General features: G+C 41.4%; 1 protein-coding gene across 2 annotated transcripts in view; it reads right to left on the bottom strand.

Moving 5' to 3' along the window:
* zc3h3 (zinc finger CCCH-type containing 3) overlaps nt 1–17,632 on the bottom strand; it is a 94,715-nt gene that overhangs the window by 75,321 nt on the left and 1,762 nt on the right. For both annotated transcript variants that reach the window (XM_033622770.2, XM_033622771.2), the window contains exons 2-3: nt 15,858–17,358; nt 15,452–15,624 (exon numbers count right to left, since the gene is read on the bottom strand). In XM_033622770.2, the coding sequence (XP_033478661.1) occupies nt 15,452–15,624; nt 15,858–17,358 (1,674 nt within the window). The remainder of the gene's footprint in view (nt 1–15,451; nt 15,625–15,857; nt 17,359–17,632) is intronic.

Here is a 17,632-nt window from a genome sequence, read left to right as displayed (position 1 = left end):
TGACTGAAATGGAAAGTTAGAATAGTTGGAGAAGAAAAAAAAAAAAAAAAAAACTGCAAGAAGATACAGGCTCAGATTTCTCTTCAGCCTGGGACCTCGACCTGGAGCTTGGCTCTAGGGTTTGGACGGAGAGCCAGGTGGAGCAGGCGGGAGAGGGAGAGCATGAGACTGAAAAGGGGGACAGACAGAGGGAGACAGACAGAAAGACAGAGATAAAAAGCTAAGAGCTTATGGTCATAAAACCTGAGTACTGAGCTAGAAGGGATGATCAGTTCACACGACCATACAAAATTCACTAGCATTACAGGAATATGGGTCTTGGCCCCTACTTGGCTCTACCAGCGTACTGAGACTTGCAGCCAAGACATTAATTAGGGGAATACGTTTAATCCCTGCAGACAGGGAGGAAGTAGAGAAATAGAGCGATGGTGCAAGGGAGCAATCACAGAATGTGACTGCAGATAGAAGACCAGAAAGAGCAATACTACTGAGAGAAATGTGTGGAAAGTATTCAAAATAGCTTGTCCACTGTGAGTGCACGTGTGTGTGTGTGTGTAAGTGTGTGTGGTTAGTGTGACCTCTGTAGTGCTGGCACAACAATGTACATCCAGTGCCTAGACATCCCTGACCACCTTAGAGCACTGATCCCAACATTTTGTCAACCAAGTGCGAGGACCACACTGGGAGCAATTTTGGCAGAGAGAGATAGCTGTGTGATGCATCTACATAACATCACATCGTGAAAAAAGTTACACATCTAGACTTTAATTTATAGTTATCATACTGCCATAAATTTATTTAGTTCTGATCCAATTCTGATACCTGAATTTGGATATCTACTGATATTAATACTGATACCAGAGCTCTTTTTGCATACAGTTTGCATTGCATTGCAATATTGCATTCAATTTAAATGTATGACAATGCAATTTATTGGAACTGTAGATTAAGTAGACTTCACATACAAACAAGAGTAGGAGTGCAAATTGAAATGTCAACTCCTTTTTCCCACTGTGCAACTGCTTGCTAACTTTTAAAACACTGCGTACTGTAATGTGATGAATATACCTGCATACAGTGTGACTCTTGTCCAGGTTCCTTTCCCATTTCCAATGCTTTCATACTCTAGCTTTTAAACCAGGGGTTGCCAGTCAGATTGTATCTACCTGTGGCTGTGCATGCAAACCCATTGTGAGGTATCTATGCCAGTGTACTGTCCAGTGTACTGTCCACCTGAAATACCATGCAGTTCATGTACTGTTGAATAATTAATGATTTGCAGCGTTTATATTTAAAAAAAAAAATGTAGCTGCATTAATTAATTAATTAATTAATTAATTAATTAATTAATTAAATAAGTAAGTAAGTAAGTAAGTAAGTAATTTGAAAGCACCTTACAGTTTTCTGCCTGTATAATAATAATAACATGATGAGGGGGAGGCAGAGCCGAGCGCTCAGCTTTGTTGTTATTAACGTTATGAGAGCAGACTCTCTGGTGCATATTAGTTCCAGGTAAAGTCAAGATGCTGAGTGGGCCGGGTGCGAAGTTTATAGGTGAAACAGACTAAGCATAGAGTTATTTTCTTCACAACAGAGGAGCTTTAAGTTGTTCACTGCTGCAGTGAGTGTTGGTCAGCTGGTTTCGTTTGTTAACGTTACTGCTGATCCAACGTGCTATATCTTAGGCAACTGGACTTGCTCAAGTTTCTTGAAATTATACGATACAGTACGATACGATGCCATACGATACCATAAGTTAAGATATAGCCTAGCACTTAGGATTACGATGACCTGGATGACTGAGAATCTTCACCAACATGTTACTGCTGATTGCTGCTCTGCTCTGTTAACATTAGCCTCTGGGTGATAGAAAGTATTCACAATATACTTCACAATGCCGAATCATCCATGTTCCCATTGTGATGCATCTAAGAAGTGATTATTTCCCACAATTCTATTCTTTAATGTTTTGAAAAACTTGAACAAATCAAATGTGCAGCAATGCATTATCAATTAATAGTGAGTAGATTTCTACATGAGTTCAAAGGCAATAACATAATTTCATAGAGTGCAACGGCAAATTATCAATTCCTTTATAACGTTTTTAAAGTGAATATTTGAAATAAAAATACAACAATTGTGTAGAGAGATATACATCTGCACCATGAAATAAGTTCTGTGGCTGCTGTTAAATCTGCATTGTCACAAAACAGTGTACAGTATGAGCCCCAAAGACAAACCATATGTTTTTATACACACAAATTAATTTTGATTAAGGAATGAAAGGCCACGTCAGAGGTCTGTTGGTGTTGGGCATAAACAAAGTTTTGAGTGGTTGCAATGGGTTCCATGCAGAGTTACAAATCAGCTGGAATAGCGGTAGATCCGGTCTGAGCAATATCTGCCATCAGCCTTATTGCTTGCCTAGAGCCAGAAAATCAGTGTCAATAAATACATGACGGACTAGATTATCAATACCCACTCAAAGTAAATGTTGAGGTAATGGTTTAGTAAGAGCACTGCAAGTGACTAGCACTGTTCGTTTAAGGAGTCAAAAGAGATAAGCTAGAGCTAGAGAAAAGTTTGCTAGAATCTTTATTGAGAGCTGGTGAGTGACTCTCACCGCCCTATGATATAACAGGCAGGCCATATTTGCTGGGTTGAGAACCACAGCAATTCAGCAATATGTTTTTGTGGGCCCTTGAGTCAGACTCTCCTTTACCTAGTGTGTGTGTTGGAGCAGCCAATCCACCTCCATGCTTATGAAACTAGCATAGCTAACTAGTTTCCTGCAGCCACCCCAACACAGCCAGAGGGACATTTTCCCAGCACTTTTAAACTGTGATTGTTTATTTGAGTTGGTTGTGGTGTCATGAAGTTCTTCTCAGATGGTAAGCGATTCTCCGTCTGCATATCCACTTGTATCTGTGTGGACTCACTGCACTCTGCATGTGAATAGACAGGCAGACATGCACTCTGCATGTAAAAAGCAGAAGCTTGGAAAATTGCTAAAACTGTGGCTTCAGAAGTATTCCTCCATGCCATTACAAATTCATGATTAAATAATCAAAAACTAAAAGAAAATACACTCAAAGTCTGAAAATAAGCTAATTTGTTTTATCCGGACTTAGGTGTGGTTTGATAATACTTGATTGGCAGTGTCCAAAAATGCCAACAACCCCATGAATGTCCTTATCATTTAAATGTTGCTCAACATTATTAGTGGTGCACGGAAACAGGTGACATCACCTTTTTTCAGCTAAGCCCTGCCCACTTCAACTTAGTAGAGAAGTAAGGGCAAAAACAAGTTACACACCAAAGTCTCATGTGAAACAACCAAAACTGTCTGAAAATGTGTATTTATGTAGGAGTCTATCCATCTGGATGAGACAATTCATGGTTAACAGTGGTTTTTAAGGGCCTTTGAATGACCATAAGTCTAAGAAAAGTCTCTAATTTAACAGCTAGAATGACAACCATCTACCAATGATCTACCATCTACCAAAAAGGAAAAATTGAGCAGTTTTAATCGTAAAAAGGAACTAGAGTTTTTAACAACTGCTTTGGATGAATCCACAGTTCAACTTTGGCTCTGTAAAGCTAACACAGAGGTCCCAAAGTCCCAAAGCCCTTATAAAGAACACTACATTACGTAATTAAACAGAACAATTTATAAACCTCCTAGAAGTCCTCAACATGACCCTGAAGTAATAAACCATCCCTGATGTCAACAGCCATGCCCAGTGCCCAAATAACTGTGCCCAGGCTATAATGACCAATCAGTGACCAACCCCTCCACTCCATCAGTCACACAATCCCTGCTCTACCATGTGTCTGTGCCTCTGTGTGTGTGTGTGTGTGTGTGTGTGTGTGTGGAACATAATTAACATGCCAAGCACTCCTTGGACTCTTTGCTCGTCTTCCCACGTAAACGGCAAACCCCCAATGATTATTATGGTAACACGTCAGTGTGTGCAGACATATGGAGGAGAGCTGGGGGAGATAGGGTTACTGTCATAGGGTCGCGGGTACAGCAGGGTGAGGGGCTGGGCAGTTATACCAGCATGCTCTCCAGCTGACAAAAGGTGAAGATTTATGGAGTAGCTCCTAATGGCCTTTTACTTTCCCCTCCCTGTTACCAGAACACACATGCTTTAAGTAACATAACAAGACCAAAACCACACAGGACTGATACACATTAAATAATACAATTAAAGAAACAGGTCAAAAATGAACAGTTTAGATTTTGCTCAATGGCTGTTGAATTTCAACAGTGGAGACTGACTGATTTAAATAAATGATTCTTTACATGAACTGGAGACAACGATTGGGCATGTGTCTCTTTAAATCCTGGAAAGTTAAATTATTTGTAGGATTAATACCCTTATAGCTAAAAAACGGCAACATCCCCTACAGCAGCCAAGCCATTTACCAATAAATGACACCATCATTGCCTGCCATGTGTTCTCAAATAATTAGTAAGGCTCTGCCTGCATCCTGTTAGGTTTCTGATTTATTCAGACAGCCTGGCACAAGGGCCACTCCTCTGGATACCAAGAAAACATTTACCTCCTTAACTGGGAAGGAGGCACAGTCATCGCAGGCTAAAGTTTCTGGACTCAATAGTATTGATGACACATTTCAACACATGCCGCTCAGCCCCCCTCATAGATACGGAGGACAAAAACACCCCCTCAGGATGGCAAACAGTACTCTGAGCTCATCTTGGAGTTCAGTCAAAATAACACCAAAGACTGCTTAAACATCGAGAACCATAAGCCTGTCATGTCTTAAAGGTAGGGTCTGGAGGATTTTCCAGTTGCTGTTTGTAAACACACATTCAAATTCGGCCCCTCCTATCAGGCTCAACTCTCCCGGGTGTACGGAGCCCGGAGGTACGGAAGAAGGCTTCACAGAAGAGGTCCAGGCAAGGCTCGCGCTGGTGCACGCTCGGACACGGTCGGGCACGGCACCTGCGCTCTCTCATTGGCTGGGGAAATCTCCACCCAGAAGTGGTCCGAGCTCACAAAAACATCAAAATACAGTTAAAGGGCAGGAGCACTGCAAACAGAGTCACCACCACACATGAGTAGAAGCCCATAGGTGATGATTAAGCAGGATTTCATTTGTATATGTCTATATTTTGTTTTGTTTGAAAATCCTCCAGATCCTACCTTTAAGTAAATTATGTAAAACTTGTTGTAGAACTTTTTCAACAGAAGGCCTCCATTCATTTGACCAGGTTTAGTGTGCTTACTACTCTGTGTGGGTCCTCGAAGCCAGCAAGGTCCATCTGCATGTTGATCTCAAATGAGTCAGAACTTTAATTATGGCCAGTTGACAGTTTGATGAGAGCCGTGGAGCCAGGAGGGGTCTTACAACACAGATGGGCAGGAGTTACTCATGTGAGCATAGTGTAGGTACAGCGGCCTGATCGCTGCCCTGCACTGCTCCCTGGGTCCCGAGAGGTTGATCAAAATGCCACTGTGCAACAAGGCAGAGAGCTATACTGAGCCTGTCCTGCACAAGACACCATCTAACATGAGAAAGTGAATCATTCCCACAACCAAATAACCATACTGTTTATAGCAGGCACAAAGATAAATGCATGTGTGATTTGTTTGCATGTGTGTGGGTGCACATGTTATGTAGAGCGTGTGTGTGTGTGTGAGAGAGAGAGAGAGAGAGACAAATGGTGACAGATATAAAGAGAAAGAAGAGAAAGAAAGACAGACAGAGAGACAGACAGAAAGAGGACAGAGGTCCACCTGTTTGACACAGAGAGCCTGAGAAAGTGCAAAGGAATGAGCAGAATGCCAGTCTGTGTGTGTGTGTGTGTGTGTGTGCGTGCGCGCGCATTAGGTTAAGGTCCACTCGCAGTTAATGTGTGTGTGTCATCCAACTGATAATACTATGGGACACTAGAGAATGGCATTCAGAGAACGGTATGTAAAAAGCAGCTGATGGGAGAATCATACACACCAACACACACATACACACACAGACAAACAAACTAATAAAATCATTTGACCAATAAAAAGTTCTGAGAAAGATCAGCACAAACATACATTTGATATTGAGTGGCACTTCCAGTATGTGCATAGCAACACCAGCTGTGTGCTGTGATGTCCAAATAAACAGTGAGTTAATGTCCTCTATAAGCTGCCTGTGTGTATGTGTGTGTGTGTGTGTATGTGGGGGTGTGAGGCAGTGAGAGGAGAGCGCAGGACAAGTGGCTGCGGTGTGAAGGAAAAGTGGGAGAAACTGGAGCAAGTGTGAACCAGAGAGTGATGCAAAGAAACAAACAAAAATAAACAAATGTGTTTCGTGCCAAGCTTAAGTCAGAAAAGGAAAAGAAAGGACAGACTGGGCTTTAGAGTGAAGTCCAAAGATAAAGTGGCAGTGATATTTTTAGTGTTTCTGTATTTTCATATCAGCATATATACATATCAGATCAAAAATATAATGTCCTAGGCTAAAAAACAGCCAACACCTAACCCTAACCCTAACAAACAAGTGGGTATGGTTTAGGAACTTGAGGATATAAAGGATAATCCACTAATAATACTCTGAATCAGATTAGCACTGTTGTAACAAGACTATGAGAGGACCAAGACAAAGAGAGCATCCAGACAAGCAACGTAACAGTAACAGTAGAGTTAGATGTACACAACTTGGTCTGCAAACAGCAATGCAAAAACCTCTCTGCGCAGGTGTAGCAGGTAAATTAAATGCACATTTTAACTGTTGATTAAAATCATCTGACAATCTGGAAGTCTCAAAAATTAAAAGGTTATTGTTAAACCATAACTTCCCACCCTGTTTTATAATGCACTATTCTTTGATTTTTTTTCAGTGGCCCTGAGGGTCAAAACACATTTCAGAAAACAAAATGAAACTTCACAAAACACAACCACATTTCAGAAATCATAACCAAAATTCACAGAACAACACAATATTTCACAAAACACTACATCTGTGAAATGTTTTAATGTTTTGTGAAATGTTGTGTTTCATGAAATATCATTTTGTTGTGAAATGATTTTGTGTTTTGTGAAACAAAGTTGTATTTTGTGAGGTGTGGTTGTGTTTGTGAAATGCTGTTACCTTTTGTGTGAAATGTTTCCTTTTCTGAAATGTGATTGTGTTTTCAGAAATATGGACAGTTTTGTGAAATGTTATTTTGTAAGTTAAATGTGGTTGTGTTTTCTGAAATAAGGTTCTTTTGTTTGAAAAGTGCTTGTGTTTTCTAAAATGAGTGTGTGTTTTTGAAATATGGTTGTGTTTTGTCAAATGTTGTTTTGTTCTTTCAAGTGTGGTTGTTTTTTTATCAGATGTTTTGTTTTGTGAAATGTTTTATTCTCTGAAATGTCATCATCTTTTGTGAAGTGTGGTTGTGTTTTGTCAAATATGGTTTTGTTTTCTGAAATGTTGTTGTTAAAACATGTCAAGGGTCTGGCTAAACTACATTTAAGTCAGCAGTGCATGTAGTAAATGGCCAGATGGCAATTTAATTTAAGGGGAATATTCAGAACATGGACAGCAAGCTTCTGCTGTAATTGCTGACATACATTCAAAGCAGCCCTGTTAGATTGGTAGCATATTTTTTTCATTAACAAAATCAACTTTAGAGAGCAAAACATTAGCCCAACAAATATGTGATGCATCCTGGTGCACTGTGTTATTTGACACACATCAACTAGCTTGTGTCAACCTTCTCAAACGGAAAAAACTGTCATTTTTCTGAAGAGTTGGTGTGCAGTAATAGGGTATGTCCTGATGCGTGATAATGAAACAACTAGCAATGATAAACATTGAGTCACTGATGTGTAGTGGTTTACGTTGGAAACCTTAGATGCATGTGTTTTGATGCGTGTCAGATGCTGTTAATGTGTGTCGCTTTTTTTGTAAAACAACATCACTGTCTTCCCCCCTTTTTTTTTTTTTTAAAGAAGATGCCATTACAAAGTTAATCAAAGTGGAGGTCTGTTTTAAAGCAGGACAATCAACATTTTCTTTAAGTGCAACTTTCTATTAGTATCTTAAAAATGGTGATAAACAAAGATTCTCCTCGCACTTCTGCACAAATGTTTTTGAGCTCTTCAGATTATCACACAGCACGGTAAAGCCCCTTGTTTGTCGATATCCATCTGTGTTTGCATGTGTACATGGGCACATACAGTAGTGTGTACATGCGTATCACTGGAGAAGGTGGAAAATATCAGAGAGAGCAGGACCCCGATCCAGAGCAGAACATATGATTTATGGGTGAAATAAATGGGATCACTGTAGGCTCGGTAACAGGATCCCTGAAGGAGGTGGGGGGATTCTTTGTGGTGGTAACGGGCTCACTGGTACCAGTGGGGGTGTGTGTGGGTGTGTGTAAGGGGGGGGGCAGCATGTTGGTAAGCTGATGCTGAGAGCAAAAGGTGGCAGCAAGAGAGACACTTCTACTACAACACATAAACAATCTGACCCGTGTGGGTGTGGGTGTGTGTGTGTGTGTGTGTGTGTGTGTGTATTGGGCACTAGCTGAGCAGTAAAACTTGAGTGGCCAATGGATACATCCACTTCTACATACTAATTTAAGAGTAATAAGAGAGAGATGGGCTGCAGTTAGACTGAAAACTGCCCTGTAATGACAAGCTAAATGAGTCTGTGTTGGTGACGGCATGTTGCTGCGTGAAACTGAGAAAGATGAACAATACAACACAACACAGGTCCAAGTTCTGTATTAAGAGTGAGGTTTAAGGTGCATGAGACACCAAACCACAGACAGGATTTTGCAAATCTTTAAAGTTATCACAGCAACAAACATTTTATCCATTGTTTTTACAGCTGCAATTGTAAACAGCTGAATTAAGCCATTTATGTTACAGAGTAATGTACCAGGAAAATGCACCTGCATACAGTATTTGCTGAATTGATAAGGGATCAGAAGGCAGAACTGCACCTATTTTCAAAAGACACTTGAATATGAAACAGACATTACATATTATACAACAGTTAGTTCCGGCCCTGCAATCTGATTGGTCGAGAGACAGTAAAACCGTGATGATACTGGAGTACAACATCACGGTTATTTCACTGTGTATGTATCACTCCGCCTCACAGCTGATTGCAATCAACAATCAAATCTAACTTATGGTTAGTGTCAGTTAGGTCAGCAGTTGCGTTGTAGGCTAATTAATTCATCCACTGTCAAACAGCCAAAAATATGGATTTATTTCCTAAAATAAGTTTTGAATTGAACTATGAATGGTCATCAGAGGAAGATGAGGGAGAGGAGAAGCTGAATCCATCTGAGCACACATCCAGGTTTGTCAGTGTTTCCTCAGCGGAGCTCAATGACTTGGAGAAAAGCAACATACTGTCAGATCAGAAGGCAGAGCCGGCTGTGCCTGTGAAGCGACAGTCCACCTGCAGTCATCACAGACTTATTTCACCGGCTGCACAATTAATGGACATGTGCAGATAAATGTGTATAAAGAGTAAGTGCCTGGCGCACCATGTTTGTGTTACATAGCAACGGTGACAGCAGAGTCCTGAGGGAACTATTTTTGTTGGCGGAAGACAAATAAAATGCTTAAATTATCTATTTTGTCCTCATTTTTCAACATTTCTTAATCAGCCTTGCTTATTTAACTGTTGAACTGTTGTATAAAGCAATATCACACTTGAGCTTGTGATGTTGTACTGTGATATCGTAGTACAACATCACTCCCTCTCGTGTAATATTGCTTAATTATATTTAAAATTATCTAACAGCACCCGTGGCCCAGTCTTTACAGCTTACTTCAACAGGGCAACTTACACAACATTCACACAACCAACAACCAACCACAAGATGCAGTGGTAGATGGGTGCAGCGTGGATCAAATATGAATCATGAGTTTGTTACTGCTTTGACAATTTCTCACCCCAAATGTTTTCAGAAACATATTTTAGTTTCACTGTTCAGCTGTAAAATGAGAAAGCTGGTCCAGCAGGTGAGCAGTGCTCAGTACTTCAACTATTTCCAATTTTGCAGCAAAGTGACAAACTTTCTCATTTTACAAACAAACAGTAAGCTAAAGTACATTTCTGACAACATTTCAGGTGAGGGAAAAAAGGAATCTTGATTTACATTTTGATCAGCGCTGCCTAGTTTGACAGTTTGACCTTGGTTATGAGCAGTGACTGACATGACTGATAGCTGCGTTAAGCCCCGTTTCCACCAAACACTTTTTGGTATGGTACCTAGACCCTGGGTCTGTTCAGTGTTTCCACTGCAAACAGTACTTTTAAATGTGGGCTGGGTTGTTGTCACTCACTGCTCCGTCTAGCACCCGCTGTATTTCCTCATCATCAGTGACACAGAGGGAAGTCTTCACATTGTTTACGATCCAGGGAACAAGGTGGGCTTGCGCATTAAGTCCTTCTCAAGCAAGTGCAGGGGTTTAGTGTTGCTGGAGCCCACAGAACATCGCAACAACGCTTTTTTCTCCAAGTGAGGATTAGAATATAACCCAGCAAGCAATAGTCCTGATTTAAACGTATTGGCTATATTTAGCTCCGATTTAGTCTAGCTACATGTAACCCAAATCTAGCCGATTTAATTCTGAAATTGATTAAATGTAATTTTCGCCATTGCAGATGGCGTGCGGTATGATATTCAATCATGTATGGAGAGTCAACAGTAATTTAAATATGTTTATCTCCATGTTTTGGACATGGTCTCTACATAGCCGTATAATTGATGACATCTACACTTTGGCTATGGTTAGACGTCTACCAAATTTTCACTGACAGCCCAAATTCAGCCGTGATTTAGCCTAGACGTCAGGTCTTCATGTAGACGGCTATTTGACATTTTTTAAACCAAAAAATGCTTGCTGGGAAGCATCTCACGTAATCCGGTCTAAGCATTTTTTTTTTTTTTTAACGCTTGAAAATCTACTCATTACTAAATGTGTTTGCCATCCAAGAGAGACAATAGAAACTAATGGAATGGACAAAGTCATCATATTGAAATTTAAAGTGCGCTGATGAATTCACATCGCCAACTCACGCATTGATTAACATTACAGGTAAACGTTCCACCATAAAAGTTGATGGCATTTGACCCAGTGAAATTTTTTTTCTCAGTCTCCATCTGCTGTGAGAGACAGCAAAACATCCTTTCATTTTGTAGTTACAGCTCCATCTTTTAGCACCAGATCTGTGTGCTAGGTAGCCCAACAGAGGGGTGACCAAAAATGGCGACAGTAAGGAACGGTTCCATTGGTACCATCCATGACTTTTCACAGTGGAAACGGAAAAAATGCGTACCAAACTGAGCTGAATCGTATCGGACTACTTGGTGGAAACGGGGGCTTTAGAGACTTCATGGCTCTGATTGGCTGTTTTTGGTATGCCACGGTCAATTCTAGTGAATGCCATCTGAGCAGTAGAAAGAGGAGGAGGGGAATGATTTTTTTTCACAGACTATATGCCTCACTTAAAATATAGTGAGTTTCGGCAAATACGACAGTTATTCTTATTTTTATTTTATTATTCTGAAAAATACATGCACCTACAGCTCTGTGATTTTTAAAACTGATAGTTTTTAAAAAATAAATTGTCACATGTATTTTGTTTAATTTGTTGTCATGTTCACATAAGAGGTTTATGTTACTGATGGTGATTGTATAAAATCAGTAATTGTAAATTGCTTTTCAAATTCGAGGATTTGTTGATTTTCTTTGTCTTATATGATGGTTAACTTAATGAGGTCTTGCACTGTTGGTCAAACAAAGCAAGACCTGTGAAGTTAACTTGAGTTTTAGGAAATTATAGCTGGCATTTTCGCTATTTTCTGATACTTTATAGACTAAAAAATTACTGAGAGTAATCAGCAGACCAACCAATAATGAAAATAATTCTTACTACTTGCCACACTGTAACATTTCAGTATCTTGAAAAAAATAATTGTACTGTGATTTTGCTACATTAGCTCGTTTAATCTTATTTTTCATAAAGTGATTTATAAATTCAGATGAACTCTCATGACATTACAGCTCAGACCTTGAATAAGATTATACAGAAAATGCCTACAGTCTGCAAAGTGATATGCAGTACTTGGGCTTAGGAAAAGTCACAAGGCATATTAGCAGAGCGGCGAAGACAGCTACAGAGAGGAAAAAGACTGAGTGAGACTGGATAAGGGATGGTGAGGGAGGAAAGAAACCAGAGTGAGATAGAGACCTAAAACGCTCCAGAAGCCTGTCACATGGGGCCTGAAGCCGCACGGCTCAGCACTCTTCCTCTCTGTGTTCTGTCCGCTCCTGACATTTATCTGCTTTATTAGATTATCTGAGCTACATGGCTGTCTCCGGGCACATGCAAGCACACACACACATACACATATAGATATATACATTCACACACACCTCTCGATTCATTACAGCCCTAACTGCTTACTTAGGTTTATGCCCTCTTTAAATTAAACCACAGATAACCGAGCACCTCGGAAACCCCCCGCCCCCTAACGTGGAGAGGAGAGGCTAAAGCCGGCCATCGAGGAGGAAATTAAGAAACATTGTTTGTGAGTGTTATTATCATGCATGTGTGAGTGGTCATAAGGGTGGTTTTTAACGGGCTCATCTATAGGGACTCTGCTTCCCGTCATTAGTAATTCAATTTGCTCTTTATTAGCGGCTCTTATCAGAGGCACAGACGGCTACGAGCAGCTTTCCTCACTCCATCTTCCTCTGCACTCATCCCTGCTCCACCTTTCCTGCGTCTCTGATTCTGAATCCCCATCTTTAATTAGAGATGCATGTGTTTCTGCTGTAGGCCATTCAGGGCCTCCACATGACATAAAATACGTGGAGGAATGATGAAGAGGAAGGGAAGGGGGAAAGGAAACAGGAGGTGTGAGAGAGGACACGGAAAGTTAGAGAATCAGAAAAAGAGAAGCAGACTGATAGACGCAGAGCCATGGGGACGAATAAAGCCTAATGTTAATAGTGATGGCTTTTCTAATGTCTTCTGACTTCATTGAGTATGGGAGATTACACCAAGATGGGCATGAGGCGTGTAGGGTACACGCAGAATGACCGGAGGGTTGGAGGGGCAAGAGGAGGGAGGGAGGGGGAGAGAGAGGGAGGGGGGGGGGGGCTGTAAAAACAATGATTGCTTTCCATCAGGTTAGGCCTATATTCTACAGTTCGTTAAAACAATCCAATTTGCAAAAGGATAATTATGCATTAGCTCCTTTTTATCTACTGGAGGGAGAGCAGTGCCAGGGCTTGATAGCAGTGGCGCTGCCTGCCTCCACCTCTGCAAATTACCCGCTATCGGCACTTGTTCGCCATCACGGCTGAATTGGGCAATCAATTAACCTCCCCCCTTCTCTCAGAGTCTGCCTGTAAGCCTCTCCAGTGACAGCCAGCAACACAAAGCACCTACATGGACGACATGAATGTGAGCTGCTGCCCTCTACTGGAGAAAGCTGTAATAATAATTGCTGTCGGAGCCACAGCTGAGGGGCCAACAACTTGTAAGCTTTCCACCAGTTCCATACTACATTCCAATTATAAGCAGGTTGTGAGTCAGCGACATGTTTACACTAGAAAAATTAAAAAATAAAGTATATTCAGGAAAAAGAAAACACAAGAATCCACTTAAAATATCCTATCATGCAACTATCAACTATCAAGATAAACTTATTACTCAAAAGACTCTTTATTTGACCCAAAGATCTCTCCAATGGCACATCAAGCACTAACTTTGTGTTTGAAATCTTCTGTGCTGACTCTGACACATTAAAAACACAGTGAGACACGGTGATGTTGCAGCAAAAATAAAGGCCAATCCCCCAGATAGACTGTGCCTTCTCAAGATCTTTTCCATGTGTGAGGACACCAAAGCTGATCAGTGAATCTGTGTTTTCTTTGGTGTTTAAGAGCTAAATGTTAATCACACACAAACAAATTTTAAAAACGAACAGAACAGAGCACCTAGAATAACCTCTGGCAGAGAGAATACGGCAACAGACGACAGCTTAACTTCGATTAGATTTGTGCCACATGTGTTGTGTTAAATCTAGTTGACATAGTGGATGTAAATGGCAACATACAAAACATGAGACAAAGCACTTTGATGATTCTGAGCAACTGCAGACAGTACAGACCTGTCAGGTTTGCAGAATAACCATCATCAGTGATTTTCAAGAGAATATGATAAATCCCTGGACTAATTGTGACTAATTTGTTCACAATCTGGTGGAAATGTCAGGTGATCCTACATGACTTGAGAACTTAATGGGGAAAATAAGGTTTTGGATTGCTTGATGGACAATTGATGAGTTGCTCGCTAAAACAAGTTGTCATAGCACCACCAAATGGCCGTCGAGTGTAACTCTAAACTGAGGATTGTGTGAGAATTTGAATCTATCTAGAAAGTTTAGCTGCTGTGGGTCTAACTGTATGATTGCTGAGATCCACATGCTTTTAAGTGAGGGAGAGGCAAAGGAATATTATAGAGACTAATCGAAAATAAATACATGGTTCCAGAATTTCTATTATAAGAGCCAGGCCACAAGCTGTACTATGACTAGCCATATTAGGTATGCTCCCTCTTAACCATATGATTTCTTTTCCATGGTTGAACACTTAGTGAGGGGTGACCCAAAGCAGTAGGCAATTCAATTATTCGATCTAAGGAGCCTGATTTGACTGCAAATCTCACAGTCTAATAATCTCAGTTGCAGGAAAATGAAGTTATGACACAAAGGATCATTCCATTTGGGAAAGATGGGGTTGCTGACTGTCTGATTTTACATAGATATTGCTTGGTTTCTCCCAATCAATCATAGTCTGTTTCAGAATAAATTCATTATTCAGAGCACTCAAATAACAGCACTGCACTCACAGACAGCTAAATATTTCTTTAACTTATGAATGATGTACAAACAGCTGTTTGTTGCTTTTATACCTCTTTTTCGCACTCTCTGAGAGAAAGTCGAATGTTCTCTCTACAGCTACTGAAAGCAAGCAGGAACCAAACTGAGTGACGTGCTCTGTCGGCCTGTCTGTCTATCTATCAATCTCCCCTGCTCCCTTTCAGTACTATGGACAGCGCCGCAGTGACACCTACACACATATCCCCGAGACACAACAAACAGCGCTGGATGACACGTCCTCTTATAAAGTAAATTCCTCTGCCAACTCAGGAGGACAAATTGTTTAACTGTGTGTTTCAGCTCTTTTTCTGGCGTGGAAAAAATGGAAACTAATGTGGCAAATGAGAATATGGATCAACGTAGAAAAAACGAACATAATTGACTATCAGTCGACAATAGGCAACACCTGACCATGTCTATCTAAATCCTTAGTTGGGGACAACTCCCCCTGGTAAAGTCGTGACAGGAAAACTGTGTAAAATAATAGAATACTCAACAACACTACAGTCTGAATTGTGTGCTTACCTGTTCTTGATAAGGTGGGGGAGAGCCGCCTCAACTTGTGTCTGCCGAAAGACACAAGCTCCCTGGAGGGTGTCCTCCTAACTCCTGTGGGAGACCTGGTCGAGCTGTGCACGCGGCCCCGTGGGGAGTACTTTACTGCTGATGGGCTGGTCCCCTTCTCTGACCCACCTCCACTGTAGTCACAGGAAAGAGGACAAAGGAACACAGTATCATCAGTAATACACTAGAGGCTACGATTTAACAAATGATACTGAGAAAAATCTATTGAATTCAAGTAGTTTGCCACATTTGCTGCCACTCTCTGGCAAAAGAGTTTCATGAAAAATCCAAAAGAAGAGAAGATTTCAGAGTAGTGATACAGCGAATGGAAGGTAAATCAGATCGTGTGCATGTTTCCATTACTTACCTACTAGCAGACTTCCTGATGATTTTCATCCTGCTGCGGAGCTTGAACCCACCAGAAGAGGGGGAGGGTGTAAGAGAGGTACGTTGGGTTACAGATGGGGAAAGAATAATCCCCCCTTTTACTCCTTTGTTGCTTTTTTCCGCTGTCCAGTGAAAGGCAGATCTACGACGAGCCACTGTCACCCCTCCTGTCACTGCTGCAGAGGTACTTTGGCCTCCAGCCTTCCAACGATAACGGCTGCTCGGTGAGGAGTTGGTAGAGGAACCTGCAATTCCCTTTTTTATCCTAGCAGAGGGAGTGGAGGCTGCTCTGAGTTTCTTCGGAGCCTCTCCCTTCTCCATAGCTCTCTGGGAAAGAGTCAGGGCTTTAGGTGATGGTGACTTTCGAGGTATTTTAACTTGGGCTCCAGCAGAGGAGGACACCCATTTGTACTTGGAAGTCTTGGGGGCTACAGTGACTGGGCTTAGCTTTCGAGGTAACTTCTTGGCAGGGGCTCTCTTACTGACTGAGGAAGAGGGGGAGTTTCCACTGGCTACACCAGCTTTTGACACAGACAGTGGGGCAACAGTCACAGCTTTGCCTGTGGGTGAGGATATGGAGCTAGCTTGCTTAGATTCCACTCCTCTGAAGGTCTGGTTCTTTACCCAAGTGAACTTGGATTTTTTCAGAAAAGATGCTTGGCCCTGGCTGGTGTAAGAGGTGGGATTGATGGAGGGCTGATTTGATATTTTAGACAGAGCAGAGAGAGGTGGTATGGTATTACCAGTTGTGAGATTTGCTGGAGTTGTTGCATTAATGGTCAGTTTAATGTCAGCGCTGGTTTTGCTTGTCAGGGAAGGTTTGATCTGTGCTTGAGAGCTGCTCTGCAAACTAGATGCGGTGTTGGCTGTAACTGAAAATGGCACTTCTGAAGAACCACTGACATTCTTTTCAGGCTGGACTACACGCCTGCTTTCGGTCTGCTGAAATATCTGAGTCTGTCTGGGAAGCATCTCATGTTGCTCACTAGTGCCTGTTGAGCCTGAATCTCCTTTTCCGTTGTCATGCTGATACACAGCTGCTCCTGTTTTTATAGGAGTCTCTGGTTTTTGTTTCTCTGTTGCAGCACTCCCTGTGACACTGTTTACATGTCCGTCTCTCTTCTGCTGATGGATCCCTGATGATAAAGTGGCAGTTGTGACTCTTTCACTCTCCTCTCCTTTGCTGTGGCTGGGCAGTGAGGTGCTATGAGATATGCTGTGGGAACTGGGCTGATGAATAGAGGAGGTAGAAGCTGAGGGATGTCCAAAAGAGGGCTGGTGGTTCTTGTTGCTCAGAGAGTACTTTTTCCTCCAACTTCCATGGCTGTGAGAAGCATAGTGTCTTCCTCTGTGGCTGTGAGGATGGACGTCAGATGTGCTATGACCTCTGCCGCTGGCTGATGTTGGTGCTTCCGGACGCCTCTGCTCATCTCTTGGGAACGGGATATCGCCATGGACACTCTTATGCTGATTGATGAGATCTGGGAATTTGACAATAGGAGGTATTTGGTTGTTAAATCCCATTCAGAGTGATAAACAATAATGAAAAAAGACACCATGTAAAAGAACTGGTTCACCGAACAAAACACATTTCTCACTTTCCTTCCCTGGCATTTAGTCACGTAGATAGTGTTGGTTTAGTTTGAAAATGAAAGGAAAGGCATCTGTGGTGCTCTCACCATCAAAAAAATTCAATAAAAAACAGCGTCCTTGTTACTTTGGGTAATCCACACAACTTGTTGCAAACAATTTTTA

Source organism: Epinephelus lanceolatus, chromosome 6 (genome assembly GCF_041903045.1).
Source record: "Epinephelus lanceolatus isolate andai-2023 chromosome 6, ASM4190304v1, whole genome shotgun sequence".
In the NCBI taxonomy this organism is placed as follows: Eukaryota; Metazoa; Chordata; class Actinopteri; order Perciformes; family Serranidae; genus Epinephelus; species Epinephelus lanceolatus.
This window is presented reverse-complemented; position numbering and strand designations above follow the sequence as displayed.